General features: G+C 38.0%; 4 protein-coding genes across 4 annotated transcripts in view; 3 read left to right on the top strand and 1 right to left on the bottom strand.

Moving 5' to 3' along the window:
* The window catches only part of LOC126406341 (neoverrucotoxin subunit alpha), a 2,501-nt gene extending 1,365 nt beyond the window's left edge, over positions 1 to 1,136 (top strand). The window contains exon 2 of the mRNA XM_050070548.1: positions 79 to 1,136. Coding sequence (XP_049926505.1) covers positions 79 to 651 — 573 coding nt within the window. The 3' untranslated portion in view covers positions 652 to 1,136. The remainder of the gene's footprint in view (positions 1 to 78) is intronic.
* Positions 1,137 to 5,074: 3,938 nt separating this feature from the next.
* LOC126406340 (G-protein coupled receptor 4-like) lies at positions 5,075 to 7,044 on the top strand. The gene is made up of 3 exons (XM_050070547.1): positions 5,075 to 5,257; positions 6,191 to 6,378; positions 6,462 to 7,044. The coding sequence occupies exons 1-3, from the start codon at positions 5,075 to 5,077 to the stop codon at positions 7,042 to 7,044; spliced, it is 954 nt and encodes a 317-aa protein (XP_049926504.1).
* A 4,083-nt stretch (positions 7,045 to 11,127) lies between these two features.
* On the bottom strand, positions 11,128 to 14,154 carry lhb (luteinizing hormone subunit beta). Its single transcript, XM_050071336.1, has 4 exons — positions 14,076 to 14,154; positions 13,600 to 13,694; positions 12,435 to 12,553; positions 11,128 to 11,442 (listed from the first exon to the last, which is right to left on the bottom strand). Exons 2-4 carry the CDS (start codon positions 13,691 to 13,693, stop codon positions 11,209 to 11,211), a joined length of 447 nt encoding a protein of 148 aa, XP_049927293.1. The 5' UTR covers position 13,694; positions 14,076 to 14,154; the 3' UTR covers positions 11,128 to 11,208.
* A 2,187-nt stretch (positions 14,155 to 16,341) lies between these two features.
* Positions 16,342 to 20,465, top strand: LOC126406822 (cytochrome c oxidase assembly protein COX20, mitochondrial). The gene is made up of 4 exons (XM_050071339.1): positions 16,342 to 16,496; positions 18,360 to 18,474; positions 19,443 to 19,506; positions 19,734 to 20,465. Exons 1-4 carry the CDS (start codon positions 16,464 to 16,466, stop codon positions 19,876 to 19,878), a joined length of 357 nt encoding a protein of 118 aa, XP_049927296.1. The 5' UTR covers positions 16,342 to 16,463; the 3' UTR covers positions 19,879 to 20,465.
* The last annotated feature ends 321 nt before the right edge of the window (positions 20,466 to 20,786 follow it).

Here is a 20,786-nt window from a genome sequence, read left to right as displayed (position 1 = left end):
TTTGATCTTCAAACTGTGACATCACTCATTCAAATCTCTGATGTCATCATCAGAGTGATGATAGATGAATAACTGCAGCTGTATTGTGTCTTCTTCTCTCCATCAGATTCCTGTGAACTCACAATCGACACAAACACAGTGAACAGACACCTCAAACTGTCTGACAACAACAGGAAGGTGACACATATTATGGAGGTTCAGTCATATCCTGATCATCCAGACAGATTTGACTACTGGCCTCAGCTGCTGTGTAGAACTGGTCTGACTGGTCGCTGTTACTGGGAGGTCGAGTGGAGAGGAGGGGTTTATATATCAGTGAGTTACAGAGGAATCAGCAGGAGAGGAAACAGAGCCTACTGTGTGTTTGGATGGAATGATCAGTCCTGGAGTCTGAGCTGCTTTAATGGTGGTTACTCTGTCTGGCACAATAACAGAATGACATCCATCACCACCTCCTCCTCCTCCTCCTCCTCTGTCTCTGGTAGAGTAGCAGTGTATGTGGACTGTCCTGCTGGCACTCTGTCCTTCTTCAGAGTCTCCTCTGACACACTGATCCACCTCCACACCTTCAACACCACATTCACTGAACCTCTTTATCCTGGGTTTTGGCTCTTGTCACCTGGTTCCTCAGTGTCTCTGTGTTCTCTGTAGGAGGGAGAGTCTCCTCCTGTTAGAGAAACTTTCTCACTGCTGAACAGATAGTTCAGTCTGTACAGGATCACACACAGCTGATGGTAGTTCACAGAATGTGTGTAGGATGCGACTTTGTCCTGAGGGTGGTGCTAAATAAAACACTCTGGACTCCACAGATGACTCGTTTTTTGCGCAACTGTTTTTTGTTTGTTTTTATTTATGATTTTTGTGTAAAACATCATGTGCACTTGTGTTGTCCTCTAAACTTCACTGTGCTCAGCCTCTAATAAAGACACTCACAGGAAGGCGTCTCCAGTTTCTCATGTGACAGCAGGAACCTTCATGAATGATAACTGACCTTCTGTGCTTCTTCTACACACTGATGAGCTGTTTTATACACTGATAGATTTGTGAAGCAGCGACTGTTGTGACTCTAAACTAAAGTCCAGAGGTCGTTTGTTTCCTCTGGATCGTTCCAATGTGTCGGCAGGATCTTTACAGCCAGCTCTCAGCTGATGGAAGTGGCTGCTTCCTTTTCTCGCACTATTTACAGTGGTGGTGTTGATGTGCACGTGTTCACCCTCATATGACTGATGCAACATGTTGAATGAAGTCATTACGAACAGTCAGCAGACAGTAAGAATGGAAACAGATTCTTAGATGGAGCTCTGCTTGTTTTTAAGAATGGAAACAGATTCTTAGATGGAGCTCTGCTTGTTTTCTAACAGACCTTTGTGCACTTCCTGTTCACACCGAAGGAGTCTCTCCTCAAACACAAGATCAACATCATGTGACTTTAAAAGCAACATCTCCTACATAGGAGATAATATCTCAGTGCTGAAGTGGGTGTGCATAAGGTTAGGAGATAGTGAACAAAATGTTAGGAGACATGCATGTAGAAGATAATATCTCCTAAGTCAGGATGTCTTGTATGTGGGAGATCATATCTTGTACTGAGGAGATGAACTTTTGGCCAACACCACCCACAAAATAAATAAAATCAGTAATAGAACAGACAGAACTAGTAAAAAATTACAAATGATCTTATACAATCAATTTCAGTTCGTTCACGTACACAATGAATCATCTTTACATACTAAAGTTTGTTTTGGAGTTCCACAAGGTTCTGTGCTCGGCCCAATTCTCTTCACTTTATATGGTTCCCTTAGGTAACATCATTAAAAATCACTCTGTAAATTTCCATTGTTATGCAGATTATACACAATTATAAATACTCATTCTTCATTTGCTAACATTCACGTCCTATTACTGCATATGGCTAACTGGGCTTTACTGCATGTCACTAACTCATCTTCTTTGGAGTCTTTGTGCTCCACTGTCTCGCCGGTTAACTCGTATCGCAGCTACACCTGGATTGTGTCATGTGGTTGTGCTGCTGCTGTGGTCCTGCCCGATAACTCCTACTGCTGCTGTTATCATTAGTCATACTTCTACTGTTATTATACACATATGATTATTATTGTCACATACATATACTGTCATATAATAATATAAGAGAAACTTCATTGGGATGCAGAGGCATACAAGTGCAGGGCAGTAATTCCAATTTTATTATTAGGCCTATGCTTTTTTTCTTTTTGAATCTGGGGCTATTCATACAACATTAAGGGCTGAAGCTTATGATGCCCAGGCTTAACGACACCACTGGTTACAGTTAATGTATGTCTATCTCAAACTGTGTTTGTTTTGCTTGTTTTGCTCTTTATTTAATACAAATAGTTTTGCTGTTTTGGTGGGAGGCATTTAGGAAGTGATTCAGAGCAGGATTATGCATCAGCTGCAATGTGCTTAACAATATTGATAAATTCTTATATCACAGTAATGCTAATGAAAAAACAGAACAGCAGAAGTAGGTCCTAATTCCTTGACATGGTAAAATGAAATGGGGAAGTGTGTTGGTACGCATATGTCGACAAAGTTCTCAAGAAGAACCAGTAACACACACAGTGACAGTATTGGTCATTGACATGATGGAAGATTGACGGCGTATGTCTAGACTGATTAGTCAACTCCAAAGCACACATCTTGTGCATCTATGCATTGCTTCCTTTGCTGATGCTGTTCCACTCCCATTTCAAGATAACTTTGGTTTTAAACAAATTAGCTTGTCATTTATATCCGGTGTGGGCTCCCTTCCATCACATTCATTGAGCCAGTTTGTGTCAAGTATATTTCATGTGCATAGGCCAATAAGATAAGACATATGGATCATGTGTAATTATCAGATGCTACATATAAAATGATAAGTTCAATATTTATGTTCTTTAATCTTGCTATAACTGAATAGACACTCATTTCTTTTTATCCTTTTGAGGCAAATGTAACAGGCATACACACGTCTTAAGTGCTGTTTCTAACAGATGCAGCATTTGTAGTCATACACTTGTTTGAAATGCTGTTGAAACAATGGTTGCTATATAAAAGAGATGTCTTTAAAGATGTATTAATTTAATTTAACCTTATTGTAATAGACATCTATGTGTCTCAGTGTGTCTCAGCTGCTATTTACCCATCAAAACAGCAAAATCTTGAGCATACGCACCTAACATGCATGGGCTAATTACTGCTTACATTGTGGTATTTTATCAATCTCACTTTCCTCTTGTGCTAATGCATATTTTTGCTATTTTGCAATGTTTTCTCTCTTCCTCAGAAGATAATGATCATCTACACCCCCTCAGGGTAGATCATCACCAAACTATACTGCCTGGTACAACCTCCCATATTTATTTTAGACTGGATGCTAAAGTCGCATCAGACACTGGTGTAGGAAACGCTTTCAGGTGGGGTCTTTCAGCTTTCGAAGGTAAATTTTGTGACATAACATTACAAAGATTATTGAAAAAGATAGAGGCACTATAAACAGGAAATGATTATGAAACCTTTAACAAGCAGACAGCTTTGGGCTGTAGCTGTACAGAATGTTTAAACCAACTATGTTTTATTAAATTGGGTGTTTCACTCTTTTTCCATAAATTGCGAGAAAGACAAAAGAGCATTTTTAAGAAAATAGCTGAAAAGTAAAATACAATAGAAACATGCAAGAAAAAGATACTGTACTTTTTTTCAATCAAGTAAAACTGGGTAATGAAGAGTAAACAAAGGAAATGAGACAGAGCACACACAGTTAATAGGTATGTTCTAAACCATCATTAATCTCATGAAAGCTATTTAGAATGATATTTCCAGTTTTCCAGGAAATGATGACAGCTGAAATATCTTTTCTGTGTTGTGAAACGATATGACAGGTTATATTCAGCTAACCGTTTCATACATGAATAATGACTATCTCAGTCAAGTTTATCTACATTTTTTTTAACTTTGTGGGGGAACGCATGTGTTGCAGGCTGGCATCAGAGCCAACCATAGAAGAGAGCAACCTCAAAACACAAGAGGCAGCGCCACAGCAACAGAAAAGCTGGTTTCAACTCTAATCAAAGTTAGAAGACAGACCAATTACATGAAAAAAAAAAAAAATTCCGGTTAGATGGAGGCTGGTATCAGTTGTGGGTTATGTTATGTTTTCCGATGGTTTCTTTGAGATTGAAGGGAGGACGTTGATAAGATCATGAGCAGTCACCCGACACATGCACTGCCCGTGCATTAGTGTAAAAGTGAAATGTTAAATGTATATTTTGTTCATGGTGGAGCTTTTGTTTCTGATAAAGTGCTTCATAGTTTAATAGATAATAATGCATGATATTCTAATTGTTATATTCTCAGTGTAAATTCTGAATCTGCAGTGTAACCAGTAACATGTCCCTGTCAGGCAAATAGTATGATGTTTCTTTCTGAAGTAGAAGTACACAGTACGTTCCAGTTTAGTGGACAGATGATTTATCAGAATTTCCTCCCAACATAAAATCAATACTTGGAAAAAGTGCTCCTTAGATGTTACCAAATTTTATTTACCTTCATGGGTCTCCTGTCACAGAAGGATTGGCAAGATATTCCTGCGCTGCACAACATTTCTTGCATTCTTGCAAAGTATTGCAAATGGTTCATCAAATTTAGAAATCTGTCATGTAATCCTCCTCATCCAAAGAGGGACATTCAACAAGTAGTGGGACACTGAGTTTAGAGGACAGGCAAAACATCCTAAACCATTGTACATTAATATTAAACATTGCTTTAGATTACTGAAACAAGTGAACAAAGTTCTGTGGCTGCAGTAAAGACCTACAACACGTACATCACAGGAACTTGTTGCACTGGCTGGAATTTCATTCCTTGATTAGATATTATGAGCAGATGATGTAACATTTGATCCAATTTGATTGTGGTTGTAATATATGTATTCTGTATGTGTGTGAAGTTGCACCTAACAGCTTTAGTGATATCTTTAACAATGTTAGGATATTAAACAACATGCTTCCCTTCTGTAACCTCATCTCTTTAACTACAGGTTTTACTCTGAAGAATGGAGGATTACTCCAGCATTCATACCTACTCCCCAGACATAGACTTTTATTATGTCTTTGCCCCATTCGTCACTTACTTTTATCGTGGAGAAACTGGATTTATCATAAAAGTGGTGACATGCATTATCATTTGTATTGGCCTTCCTTTGACCCTCATGGCCATCTACACTCTTTTTTCTCAGGTATGAACATCATGACTGAGATTTACCTATTTACTGTTTGTGTCATGTGTCTCTCTGTAAAGGATTATGATCTGGGTTGGGGGCCAGGTGTCAGAGGGCTGGGATAAAGTAGTGTAACCTCTACACTAGGGAGGCCCCTGGCCTGCCAAAAAACACCACTGAGAGACTTCAGCTCATAAAAAATTCTGCAGCTCGGCTATTAACTAGAACCAAGAGCAGAGAGCACGTCAGGCCAATCTTAGCTACTCTGCACTGGCTTCCTGTTACATTTAGAATTGATTTTAAGGTCCTCCTCCTTGTATACAAAGCCCTACATGGGCTGAGAGCAAGCTACATTGCTAGATCACTTGTTAATTTTTTGCTTCCAAGAAAACTGCGATCATCTGCTGCTGGTTTATTGGAGGTTGCAAACAGCTGGAAGGAGATTGGGGATGCAGCCTTTGCCAATTATGCCCCAAAGCTATGGAACACACTACCTGTAGATATCAGGGAAGCTAGCTCGCCTGAAAACATATCCATTCCCTTTAGCCTTTAACTGGCCCTGACGTTCCTAATACAGGTCTGAAACTCTTTCGTTTTTCGCTTTTACTGTCTATTTATGACTCTTTTAAAGTCTTACTTGATTTTATGATTTATAGTTTTGCAAATCTATGATTTTATGAATCAGTCAATCCATTTTTTAACTGTTTTAAATGTCTTTTTATACTGAATTGCCTTGTCTGTTTTATGTCCATCGTGTCTATTTTCATACTACTCAGTGCTTATACTGCCCTTATTGTAAAGCAACATATCTGACTGCACAAAACAGGGATTAATGAAAAATGTATGAACAGCTCTGACTGCAATTTCTGGGCAGAACAAGATGACTTATTTAGGAAGAGGTGGAGTTCAGAACATGTTTACAGCTGTTGGTTTATTTTTGATTTCCTGCAGGTGCGAAATGATCATGTTGCTCCGATCTACGTCATCAACCTTCTCATTTCTGACCTCATTCAACTCTGCTGCTTGATCGCTGAGGTGGCACAACCTAAAGACCGCATGATCGTTGATGTCTTCACATATATTTACTACTTTTGTGTGGGGGCCAGTGTTGGCTTCATGGTGTGCATCGCTCTGGAAAGGTATCAGTCTGTCTTTACAGTATGTGTAGAGCTTGTCTTTGACCATTGTATAATTCTGAAGCTGTGTCTGTCTTGTATTACAGGTATTTGGTTATCGCATGTCCACTGTGGTACCGCTTCAGACGAACCATCAAGATCTCTGTGGTGGTTTGTGTCGTGGTCTGGGTCCTTCCTTTTGCCTTTCTCCTCCCTTTATTTTTCTGCAAAGATGAGAAGGTTCAAGAAATCATCGTCACCATCTTTTGCTTCCTTCCCCTCCCACTGCTCATATTCTTCCTGGGTGGGACCCTTAAAGCCCTGTCAGCTTCCATCTCTGTCCGTTCTGATGAAAAACGACGAATTGTAGGAATGTTGGTCCTGGTGCTGCTCATTTACATACTGTTCTTCCTGCCCAGCATCATTTTGTTATTGGTATATGAAGCCAGATCTAACGATACCCTCAGAAGCCTCTTTCCTGTGTTTCTTAGGTTGAATCCTGTTGCAGACCTATTTCTGTATGTTTTCATGAGGAAAGGGACCATTGACAAGCTTTTGGCCTCTGTGTGTTGTTGCAGAATGGACAGCAGTGATATCAGCAGTCCAACAGTAGAAATGAACCCATGTCCACAGTCAGCTATAGGGGGAGAGGGAGAGAGAGAAAGAGAGACAATAGAGGGAGACGTGTAGGCAATAAGACACAGATTCTGTCTTCAGCTGATATGATTTACAAACTGCAGAAACAAGAAAGCCTTGTCTTTTTTATTCTATTTATGAAAAGGAAGTAAAAATCAAGCAAAAGGAACTCAATTCAGAAAAGAAGTTGAATAAACTTAGTATGTAACTAGTTAAATTAAAAACATTGACAACTTAAGGAATCTATGATCTTGCATTCTGGATTTAAAAGCATTTAACAAGATTAATGCTCTTAATTTAAAAACATCCATATTCCATCCCAAGGGTACAGAATACATAAATGCACTTTACTGCCCAATGGGAAATGATTTGGTGAACTTGCTCTGGTTCTGTGATGGCTTCAACAAATGTAAATAAAACATGTTTTTATGTGTTTGTTAGCTGTAAGTTGATATCTGTCCTTATTACCCTTTAATCACAAAGGCAAACCAGATATTGTGTTTGATTTACTGAGCCGGTAAAGCTACCACAGTGTCTTATTCCTAAACCTATATTTTGACTTTTAAATAATAGTTCTAATTATAATTGTAATCACAATTGACTATGGAGGGGGTTCAAGTAATGTTAAGGGCAGCTGACCAACTGGAGATTATGGAGACACTTAAGAGGGAGACCAAAGAGGATAGAATTGCAGTAATCAATATGGTATGTAACCAAAGAATGGGTAGGGTAGCAGTACTCTGAGGTGTAAGTGATGGGCAAAGGCGATTAATATTTCGTAGATGAAAGTATGCAAACCGAGTATGCGGTTTAGTACTTACAAGGAGAACCTCAGTTTTATCACGGTTGACTTTGAGGAATTTGGATGAAAGCCAGGATTTAATATCCAATAAGCAGTCAGAAAGGGAATTGAGTGGAAGAGTGGAAGTAGGCTTGGTGGAGAGATAAAGCTGGATGTCATCAGTATAGCAGTGGAATTGAATGCAGAATCTTCTGAAGAGATGGCCAAGAGGTAGAAGGTAGATAATAAATAAAAGGGGACCAATTACAGAGCCCTGAGGAACACCATTAGTAACTGGAAAAGAGTTGGATCTGAAACTTCTAATTTGAACAAAGTGAGTGCGGCCAGAGAGATATGATTTAAACCAGTAGAGAGCAGTGTCAGTGTGGTAGCTAGTCTCTCTAGAAGGACGTTATCTGAAATGGCATCGAAGGCTGCTCTTAGATCAAGAAGAACGAAAATAGTTAAAAGCCCAGAGTCAGCTGCCATTAGGAGATCATTAGTGATTTTTACCCGGGCTATCTGAGTACTGCAAAACGAGTGAAAACCGGACGGAAATTGTTCAAACAGATTGTTGTGACTAAGCTGAATGTGGGCCTGAGCTGCAACTTATCTTTCAAGTATTTTAGAGAGGAACAGTAAATTTGAAATTGTTTGGAAATTGTTCAGGTTGTTGGGATCAGTTGGGAGTAGTAGCAGCAGGTTTGAGAGATGTGGGCACAAGACCAGAGATAAGGACCAGAGGTCTGTTTGTATGTAACATATAACACTGAGAAAGCATCTTAATAACTTAACTCTTTAAGACTTTTTTTTTGGTGTCTCTCATACATATTAATATATAATTTAGTCCTTTACTTTTTCTCAGTGATAATTTGTATATGTCTATCGAAAACTGTTTGCTTTTTTTTTTTTTTTTGCCTTTTTGTACAGATGTTACTAAACTAGATACTATTTGTTTATCTTAACTTAACATAAGTTTTATTTTTGGTGTTTTAGTGGTAGGCATACTAGTTATTAGTATGTGATTGAGAGTGAGAGCAGGTATGTTTACTGTAGTATGTGCCTGGCAATATGAATCAGTTATGTAATGTTATATGTAAGTTTATGTTTTCTTTTAATAAAAAAAAAAAATTTCTTGATAAAATCGGGAATGTCTGCCTTCTTTGACTACGTTTTTTTAAAATTACTAAATAATAATTTTCAAATAATATTCTTGAAGTTTTCCCTGATGTTTACATGTATTCATTTGGCAAACACTTTTGTACAAGGTGATGCCAGATTTTGAGGAGCTAAACTCTACTCAAACTTTTTTCTTTTTTTTTTTTACAAATTATAGCTTACGTATGTGTTTGCCTTGCTTTTTTTTTTTTTTTTTTAAATCTTTATTTAGCTATTATAAATAGTTTTTGTGTTTTAGTGTGAGGCAGGGTGTAATTCAGAGCAGGTATTTTAGAACAGCTGTAATGTTTGTCTCCAGACAGAATGGGAGTGTCTGCCTACAGGGATGGATTACTGAACGGGCCAACCGGGCACAGGCCCAGTGGCCCACAGTGTAAGGGGGGCCCCTGGCCTTCACTGGCAAAATACTGAATGTGAAATTAACACATACCAACAACGAAGAGACTCAAAATGACCACAAAGAGACACGAAAAGACCACACAGAGATGCAGAGGAACTGCAAAGAGACAGAAAATAACTACAAAAAATGGGCTAAACAACCACAAAAAGACACAATAAAACTAAAAAAGATATAAAATGACCTCAAAGAGACCCAAACAACTACAAAACGACAAAACAACCACAAGGAAGCACAAATGAGCATACTGAGACACAAAACAACAAAAGGTGCATAACAACTACAAAATCTGTGTGTCTTGCTTTTATGTAGAAGAGGTGGTTGGGCTCATTTACTCATAATCCGCCCATGGCTCCCTATTCTCCTGAGAGCCGAACTTTTGTTTGGTATGCATTAATAATTTTTCTTAGCTATTTGGGATCAGTAGGACCCGCTAAGTAAAAACCTAAACATTGTCAATGATAATCAAGTCCCAATGTCCTCAAATGACACAACAATGAAGTCCCAAGTCCTCAAATGAGACGATAATAAAGTCCCAATGTCTGCAAACTAGTAGGCCTACTTCCTGATTCCTAATGTGTCTTAGCTTGTTGCTGTTGCTAAAATTGGTCATATGTTTGCCATATTAAACTACAAACATTATTAATTATAAATAAACAAGTTCCAACTACAAAATGTAATCAGGTTTTGGACCTTGTCTACTGTTGTGTTGGGATCGGCTGCAGACTGACTTTGCAGAGATGGCAGCTATTTGTTTTTACATGGATTACTGTATTGTGCTCTTAGATGGCTCATAAACGTGTCCACTAATGAGGACAACAGGTCTATGTTACGTAGAATGAAGAATAAGGTCAAGTAAACCCAAAATGTAATGTCCTCATATGAGGACGCAGGGTTGAGATGGAATACTGTCCTGGGCCATGAACATCACATGCAAGTTTGTAATGTTTCCATTCAGGGAGCTTTTTATTGCTCCTCTGTAAACGTTAACAAAAACTTGGCATGGGAACTAAGCCTTCTGACGTTTGTCCCTGTAATGCTAACTAAAAGCAGAGCAGCAGAAATAGGTACGAATTTATCAGCATGTTATAATGAAGTAAAATCAGTTGGATTAGGGTGTGGGTGTGAGTATGTGACAAATTCTGAAGAAAAAACAGTGATGCACAGGTTCCGTAGTCGCCATTAACGTCACATAAGATTGTGGGTTTAGATATTTGGATATCAATTAGTCAACTTCACATTAATTTCATGGGTTGTCACATAACTCCCACTGTGTCTAATATGCACCTCCACAGCACATTGCTTTGCTTGATGATGTTTTCCGCTCCCGGTTAAAGCTGACTGGTTTTACATAAAGTAGCTATATTAGCTATTTATGTCTGGTGGGAACTCCCTCCTTGTCACATTAGCTGAGCCAGTTTTTGTATTTCATGTGCATGAGGTCAAGAAGACAAGATGTATAGATAATGTGTAAGTGTGAGACGCTGCACAAGAAATGTTTATTTTGATGATAATGTTAATGCTTAATATTCCTGTTATAATTAAACAGACATTATCTTTTCTTTTCTTTCCTTTTTGAGGCAATGACAAGCAAACACATTTCAACTACTGTACTGTAAGGCAGATTAGATCTTACATGTATTGCATCATGTAACACACACAGGATGGTGCTTAGTGATTCCTGGGTGTTAACCAGTAAGTTCGAAGAAAGGTCAAATGTGAGTAATTTCCTAGTGTAACTGCACAAGAAATAGATACGTAACTCTTTTGCACTGGTAAATGTAACAATCTTTATTTACAACAGTTGATGCTGAATGTAAATCCAGTTTATTAATGTGTTGAATGCTGCTATTGCTTGAGACTAGTAGTAGAAAGGTATGTCATTCATGCAGAAGTTGGGCTGCAGGCTCTCGAAGGTGCAGTCAGATGTGTCCATGGCACAGCGCCCGCAGTGGCAGCTCAAAGCCACAGGGTAGGTGACAGTCGGGTCCACGCCGGGAGGACAGTCAGGAAGCTCAAATGTCTTGTAGTAAAAGTCCCGGTATGTGCACACATGCTGGTACACATTGCTGAATGGTATCTTGATGACAGGGTCCTGGAGGGGAACAAAAATAACAAGTTAATCTCAAAAGAAGACAGCCACAGTGCTGTTAACCTTCGCATCATATGTGGAGTGGGGAGCAGGAGTCTGTGACTGCACATCTGATGTAAACAGTGACAGAGTCAACCGCTTATTGGACAAAACGTTCACATCTGGGCTAACAATTTAAGTTAAATAACCCGTGAAAATACAAATTAAATGTGAATATAAAGGCCAAAACAAAATGCTTAACACAAAATGCAGATGTAGATGATTTCTTAAATGCAGATGTAGATGATTTCTTAAATCCATTCAAGCACATTGTAGCATACATCTTTTCTCACCAAGACAAAGAATTATCTGCTACATAGAAACTATATATTTTATTTTTCCTTTGCCTTAATATTATAACTGATTCTTTGTTTTATTATGTCTAGAGTAAGTAAGTAAGTAATTGCCTTTGCAGCAGAGTCTAGGCTTAATTGATTAATTGAAATTAAATTAGCTGAGGGACAGTTACAGTTAGGTTTTATTAACTTTCAAACCAGTTAGCAGTTGGCTTATTTGATTTTTTTTTTTCTTTTTATTCCTCACACTTGCCCATTTAGTCACACATTTTACCACTCAATACTATCTTAAATGTTGTGTGCATCAGTCATTATCATTTCACTCTATATACAATGAATATATATGTCTATGTGTCAGATTTTTGTTGCTATGTCTGATGCGGTCTGTAAGAAGGGACAGCAACTTCTGCACTTCCTCAGGAAGTTAGATACTTTTGATGTAGACAGGCAAATGATGTCTTTCTCTTGTAACTCTTTTATCTGTCTCCATGAATGCTTGCCATAGTAACCTGAACAGGGACAAAAATCCCCTGTAATGTGACGCCCCTGATGGCTATCTTTGACCATCTGGGATAATAAAGCGACTAAACTGAGAGACACAGAGAGGTTTTTTTTTTTTTTGTTTTTTTTTTACAACTATACGATTCTTTCCTGTACTACCTTGGTGATGCAGTGACCGCTGCAGATGGTTGTTTCCACTGGGTGACACTTTGGACAGCCTTCCTTCTCTAGAGACACTGTCTGGTTGATGAGCTGGCAGGGGGGCAGCTGGAAGGCCGCTGGTGATGGAAGACATTGCAGTTTGTTACAAATCTGTCACACACTGTAACTTTTTGTGTTTTCTCAGAAGAGTTGATGAGAAACAGAGCGTCCCTGCAAACGCATCAGCTGAGACAGAATTGTTTGTTCTACAGAAATTTCCAGTCTGAGTAATGTTCACTTGCACATTTTTCTGTTGAAACACACTTCTTCTTTCTTGGTTATGAAAAGCCACTTCCACTTTGATGTGAAAAGCCATTCATACATATTCTGCACTGATGTACTAACAATTCAAGCACCGCTATGTATTCCACATTTAGGGAAAATGTATAACCATATTCCATATTTACCTTAATTTTTTAAGTTGTTTCATGTATTTGCTTGCTTTTCTTTAGACTTTTATCAAAGCCGAAATTTCTGCTTGAACATTCATATTCACTTCACTTACTACTTACATGCCTCTATATAATGCTTAACCACAAACATTAAGGTCGATCTTAAGGCTTCAAGGAACAGAAAGTCAAACTTCTCCACTTTGCTACGTCTGCTTTAAATCACCAAAGTGTACAAGTGAATTTGACTTTCAAAGCCAGTGTTCCTGCACAGTACGAGATGGAGACAGTGCCAGAGGGATGGAAATAAGCACCAAGGCATGAAGCACCTAAAATCAAAGTGACACGATAAATAATGATAATAAATAATAAATTAAATTAAATCAAATAATAAAATGAGATGTACCATTTTACGTAACCTGTTGTAGGTTTATTTATTTTACTTGGCTTTGCGTTTGTCCAGGAAAATGTGCCATTATAGTTTATGTGTATAGTGCCGTCTGTGTAAAGAGTTACGCTGGTCACCAAAAGATGTTAATAAAAGTCAAAGATCTGAAGTCAAAGACATGAAAACCTGCCTTTCCAGTAAAATAAATAAATAAATAAAAACAAAAATAATAATTTAATCTAATTTAAAACAATAAAAGGCTTGGGATTGCAAAAAGGTTCCCGTTCTCTGAAAACAAAAACTCAGATCAATATAATTAAAAGTGTCTTGTGACTATTTTATTTACCTGCAGGAGCCAGAGACCAAATGGAAGATGAGGCTCCCAGAAACAAACTCAACATCAAAGGAAACATCACTCTGCCGACCTGTACAGCCATCATCCTGCAGAAGACGCAATGGGTTAGTTAATTAATGACAGTAACAGCTTAGACTTCATGGGTGCTTGTAAAGAGTAAAAACACACAACCTAGGAACCCATCCATAAAGCATCAAGCTATAATATGTTAAGCATTGATAATAAAGTCATTAGTGGCAAACCTTTAAGTATATCTACTGTACAATGACACCTGCTGTTCTATTATTGATATTTCCCAACTTCAGCTGTTCAATACTTTCCATAACACTGTATTTTACAGTTAATGTTATTTACTTAAATTATTCAAAACAGTTAAGCCTCATTAAAAATTCAAATGGATAAAAAAAGCTTTCAGATAAATCAAATACATCGCTTGGTGGTTGTTGGTGTAAAGCAGCCTGACTCACTCTCTAGTGTCTGCAGGCAGTGTGCTCAGGGCTGGGTGTGCTGTCCTTTATACAGCACAGAGGAGTCAGAGATCCAGGATATACTCACTCATATTGGATTTCAACCATGGTTACATGTTTTTGTTAAAACAGGGGGTACATAATGCAGTTTTAATCTTTATTTAACCACAGGATTAGTCTCTCTCCGTATCACTACATCCTGTTTACAAGACTCATAAAAGCTGCCAGGATTATATAGACTTGCATTAGAAGGAGCAGGTTCAGTGCCTTGCTCAAGGCCACTGTGACAGTAGTAATTTGTGAAGGAGGGTTTATGACCTGATGCTGAACTCTAAAGTTTAAAACTGGAATCACAACCAACAAGGGTTTAATGAATAAAATCATTGTAACACAATAAAAGGTCACGGTTTAAATAGTTAGTAGGGTACTATTATATATTCATTTTTACAGAACATATAATGCTGATAAATAACATTGTGTTGTAGTTTCTACCTTTTGTATCCAGATCTTTGACTATGTTTATTTCTCATCCATATGAATCATATCTAATGCCTTTATTTGTATGAAAAATCATCTATGTATGTAAAGTTTTCTTCCATTTTTTTGTTTCTAGTTTTTTTGTAATAGGGGAATTATGACCTGCCCTGCCATACCCTCTGAAGCTGCTGTAGTGAGCTGCTGTCCTTGAACATGGCCACCCGAGGGCGCCTTTCACAGACCTCACTATCTGTGTAGAACATCCTGTGTCCAGCAGTGTGGCACTTCATCCCTCTTTGTCACATGTAGATTTTATTCATTGTGTTTTTTGGGCCAGAGGACAAGACACTGAACTGCTTATGCTCAGTATTGTTTTAAGATTTAGCCTACACAGAAAGGGGGGGAAGCAGAATGTCAGCATTATTACATTTATAATTCAATAGGCTATAAATGCTTGCACTGTCCATAAAAATAATGAATCTGATGCTGACACACATTAAATGGAGTATTATCTCCCACATGGTCTAATGGTTTAGATTCCCAGTTTTAACCCAGTGTTCAGCTCCTTATATGTGAAGTTGGACTTTATGTTTTCATGCATTAACTGAAATTTGATTATGGTCAGTATCTACCTGATGCTGGCAGCTCCAGAATTTGTGCCAAATTGTGCAGGCAATCAACAGTTTAAAAAAATAAAACAGCTCCTTTATGTTGTTATGCTCTATGTTTCTCATCACTGGACAATGGAACAAACAACAATATTGTATTTAAGCATTAAATCTCCTGTTTGAATATAGGCTACTGTATATCCCATAGACTGCTAAAGGCTATTATTGTTTGTCAGAAGAGCCTGTTGTTGAAATATTTATGTGAAGTCAGGAATTCCATTTTGACCATAGTGCAGGATGAGGACTGTCAGGTAGTAATCTGCTGCTGCCGGGGAAATAATCCTTTTTTATCGGTGTGGGAGCACTGTGACATGCTGACTTCCCTCTGACCTGGTTCATTTCATATTTTTAATGGGTTAAGTAAACACTGCATGATTCCTCTTTCCTGTTTGGGACAAATGAGCTGATGTTCAAAATTCTACCATGGGATATCAATTTCATTAACTGCTTCTTTTCCTTATTGTCTGAATTACATTATAAAACTTAGTGGATCCAAGTGAGGAAATTTGGGTTGCAGGAGAAAAGCAACACATACTTTAGCCTAATTGTCCCTTGTATTCAAAATATGAACTAAATTGTCAAATTATACTGTTTATTTTCATGCCAGGTGTTTACATTTCATTAAATATAGAATATTAATGGGTAAACACTTATATGGCAGGATTGTTAGTTGCTCATTTGGAGGACATATATAAATATATATATAGCCTATGCAATTATTATTATTATTATTTTTATTTTATTTTTTTGGTGCAACATGTCAACAATGTGTAATTGCATCTCTAAATAGTCTAAATCAGCAGTAACCTTTAAATTTAACACAAACAAGAAATTCCTGAAACAAACAATGTAAAAATAAATAACACAGAATTATTTGCAAAAAGAACAAGAAATAAACACTAAAACCCAGCAGGGAAAAGATGGGGGAGGGGTATAGACATTATACACACACATAATTCTTTATCTTTTAACACTTTTTGTCGTTGTTGCTGTTTTTTAAGATGATATTTTTAAACAAAGCTGTAATACCCTTAATGTATGTTTATGGAATTTAGCATGTACACCGGAACTATACATCAGCCGTTTGCTCTTTTCGAGTCGGCGATTAATAACCGACGGACTCATTTGGTAGGTACAGCGCATGCGCCACAGCCAATATGGTTACGAAAACGGTTGTTACATGACGGGTTTCGAGGTAAATTCAGTGTAAACTTTGCAATAGGAGAGAAATAAACGTGGTACAATGGCAGAAGAAGAGCAGGAGAGCAAGAACAAGGTAAGTGCTTCATGTAACTGTGTGTTTAAAGGAAGCATTTTAAATGGAAGAGGCAACTAGCTTCCAGTGTTTAGAAGGTCAACAGCAGCGGTTAAAAACTGATTCAAACCTAATTCATTAAGTTTTCAGAGTTACTCATGGAAATGTAGTGTTATTTTTTGCCTTAGTGAGACTTTCAGCTAATCTGAAATCCAAAGCTATATACATGCTAACACAGAGAATACACTTATATATCGGTATTTCACAAATTTGTGTCTGAATTGTGTATCAACATTGGGAGATAACAAGCGCACAATTAACGTTGATGTTAACTTAAATCGAGTTTAACTTTAGGTTATCTTGAGTCAACATGACGTTATATCAAGTGTGTTAGCCAAGCCGAGCTATTACATTAGGCCAGCGAAGAGCTAGCTAGTAATAGTGCTAGCTAGGCAGCAGAAGTGGGGGGTTTTGACAAACCAAATTCCATTCGGATATTTCATAATTTAAAGGTTACCTAGGGACCCGGATACTAAACTAACCTGACGTTACGTTTGTATTGACAAACCTTCAAAAGCACTCGAGCAGAGAAATTCGGCTTGCAGAATAGTCACCACATAGCAGTGACTTTCAAGGAAACATCGATTTCCCTCCATAGATTAACACATTCGCTACTTTCATCCAGATGCAAACGTCTACGTTTTATTGAAAGGAGCTTTGCATGATGTAGTTGGACCCATAGACTGTATACAGGTTACGGGTTATACTGAGTGGATAAACATTTTAAGTCATAGTCATCGGCTACATTAAGTGTCACAGTTTAGTAAATCGAGGATTTCTTATTGATATGTACATTGACACTCCATTAAGTAAAAAAAAAACCATTGCCTTGGCTGCTCTCTGGGCAACATACACTCTGTATACATTCTAACACACACTGTTACATGGGGCCTTCAGGATAGACAAAATGCACTATACTTATGAAAACATTAAATAAAAAAGAGGTCATTTGAACGCATATATAAAATAACAGTATGCATATGATACGACTCTTTGTAACACTTGCACATTAAATTACCATTACTTAAGTATGAATTCATGATCGGTTTCAGTATCACTTAATGCAGGGGTGTCCATACTTTTTTTTGAATTGGAGCCAGATTAGATCGTGAAAAAATCAGAGGGCCAGCTGCTTCTCGCATCATATGTGTTAAAAAAAAAAAAAACACATACTAATGACACAAATGCAGCTTTTTTATCTTTAAGTGAAAAAGTATTCAACTCTCCACCTCTCCTGAAAGTGGTGGCCCTCGCCTTTGGCTTTGCTGTGGCCATGTCTGCTTTCTAGCAGGAAATATCTGGTATTATTATATATATTATATTATTATATTATTATATTTTCGTTTGCTTGTATAGTCTTATGGGGGCTGTGAAATTGCGCCTACCTGGGGTAACAAAAAAGATGTCTTTGGTGCATCGGTACATTAGGCAAACAAGAATGGACGGTTGAAGAGATACTGGCACACCAATTTAAAAAGTCCACAGGTTGAGATCAATGCAAAAATAGCCTATTTATGTAACACATCTGTGCAGAAAAAAAGGTGCTCTGAATGCAAAAAAAATGATAAAGAGTGAATAAAAAAAGCAACAAATGTTTTCAGTCCTTAACTATCATGATGCAAGTCACATGAAGACAAAAAAAAGTGACCTTGCTTGGTCAACCAATATTTTGGTAACCATATAGTGTTTTAAAAGACAAGCTGAGGGCCATTTAAAATTGGTTTGCAGGTCACAGTTGGCCCCTGGACCAGTTACACATTGTTGACATGTGACAAAATCTTCTTCTGTCTCTTTGGCCTTCCTGTCTTTCTGTCTGTCCCTTAGGGTTTCAGGCTGCTGGGGATTCTGGATGTCCAGAACACTCCGTGTGCCAGAGATGCCGTCCTGCATGGAGCTGGAGGCTCACTAGCTGCTGGCCTGCTACATTTTCTGGCCACTAGTGAGTGTTATTTAAGTCTGAAGCTTTGTGTGTATGTGTGTGCTCATAGTGCCTTTATGTCTGGAGCATTGGACCAAACAAATTTGGATTAATCTGAATCTGAATTTAGTAATTGTTTAACTTTCCACTGAACTTTTCCATGATTATTAATTCAAATCGATCAACAATCCATCCAGCCAAAACAGGATTTTGAGAATTAATTAGATAGTTGATCACTGTAACATCTCCATGAGTGTACAGGTGCAATGCCACTGGAGTATGTCATATCGATAATGTGGGAGGGACTGTACCTTGTGTTTGTGTTATTAACTAAGGGGAAGTTGATTTTGAAATTTGCCTTTCAAACTCCCTACAACCTAAATGCACGACTTGAACTGCACATCCTATGAAAAGGTGATAAAATATTTCAGTGACTCACTTTAAGCCTGAAGAAACAAGGTACGTTATGTGTTTTGTGTTTATTTAGATATTATTTACTTTAGTTAACCTAGCAGGATTATTGTATAAATTATCATAAAAGAAAACCTCTGCACAAACTCTTTGTATATCCAAACCTTTTAGCTCTGATGTCTTCAACAAATCAGCTGCTTAATCCCTTTAGAGAAAAGTACAGATATATGCATCAGAATTATTTCGGACCAAAAACCACATAAAAATTTCCTCTATCTCTTTTTCTGACAATGACGGGACGTCGGTGGCTTAGTGGATAGAGCAGGTGCCCCATGTAAAAGGCTGTTACTGCAGCAGTCCAGGTTCGAGTCCAGCCTATGGCCCTTTGCTGCATGTCATTCCTGCTCTCTCTCTCTCTCTCTCTCTCCCCTTTCACACTTGGCTGTCCTGTTCATTATAGGCAAAAATGCCCCCCCAAAAAAAAAGTTGTTTCACATGGTGAGGGAAAAGTTAGTTTGAACTTTGAGTATTAGTTTACCCATTAAACTCACAGCAGTGGTCTGTTCTGTGTTCTGCAGGTCGTGTGAGGAGGTCTTTTGACGTGGGATTTGCAGGCTTCATGCTCACCACACTGGGGTCCTGGTAGGTTTTTATTCTGACTGAAACTTCATTCTTGTCTTGTCTTTTACTTTATCGTTTTAAAAACATCTTTGACATATCTACCATCAAAGAAAAACATGCAATCTTTACAAACACCCAGCTGCCAATATTTTCAGAATTCTTGTCCCAGCATGATCTCACTTCTTACTGAAGTTTCCTCTTTAGTTACTCCTGCTTGTAACCTAAACACTACCGTGTCTTCTGTTCAGGTTTTACTGCAGGATGAACAACGCTAAGCTTCGTGTGCAGCAGAGGATGATCCAGGATGGCATCAAGAACAAGGTTGTGTATGAAGGGACCATTCTAGACCCCACAAAAAAAACTGGAGCAGAAACACCTCCAGGCCCCTCATGACCTCCAGCACCAGAATTCCTCCCCTTTTTTATGTAAAGGTGAGGAGATGAGGACAGTATTAGGGTCCTACAAAGACTTTACATCCAGCTTTTCAACAGAAAAGCTGCACAAATGATGGAAGGAATTTAAATTTCATTTTTTTCATGGGTGTTTTTTTTCCTTTTGTCTGACAACTACTTCATTAGATCTCATATTCCAAACTGCCACATATGGACTTTTTGACTGAAGAATAAGCTGTTTGTAGAGTGTCCTCTGATCCTGAAACAACAAAAAATGTTTCATGTTTTCTAAATGTTGTTCCACCCCGACATTGACTAAGCAAATGTACCAGTTAAACTCTTACTCCCTCTAAACCCTGTGATGCATGACATGTTGTGATTACAGTAATTCCTTTGTCTCTCAGAATAAAGGATAAGTTTCTTGTGTACACCAGTCAACCACTAAATAGTGTAAGTAAGTACTTTAACACACAGAAGGGGACGACGAGCAACATATACATCCCCACCTTAAATCAATCTGTTGACCACCAGAATGCTCAGTTTTCTGTCATCTGTCAAAGTCAAACACCTGCTATGATGTTGTTCGGGGTGTGGCCTAATGTGTAACACACTTGAAAGTTTTAGCTCAGGACAGAGCAGCAGGTGTTTTCTGTGTCCTAGTGTTGAATCAGCCTTTAAAGATATACTATGCAGGATTCTCCTTAAAAAAACAATGTATAGACTCATACAAAAGTAATCCCTCTAAATCATCACTTTTCATCCACTAAAAGTGTACAGCGGTGTATTTATCTGCAGAGACTTTGCCCTTGCCTGTAGTTTCATCTTAATTTGCTGTGTTCAGGATGTTCTTATGCAACAGAGGTGACATCAGAACTTTATATAAAGGTAGTGAGCATGTGCTAGACTGTC

Source organism: Epinephelus moara, chromosome 19 (assembly GCF_006386435.1).
Source record: "Epinephelus moara isolate mb chromosome 19, YSFRI_EMoa_1.0, whole genome shotgun sequence".
Taxonomy (NCBI): domain Eukaryota; kingdom Metazoa; phylum Chordata; class Actinopteri; order Perciformes; family Serranidae; genus Epinephelus; species Epinephelus moara.
Note: the sequence above shows the minus strand (reverse complement) of the source record. Positions and strands in the feature narration are given on the sequence as shown.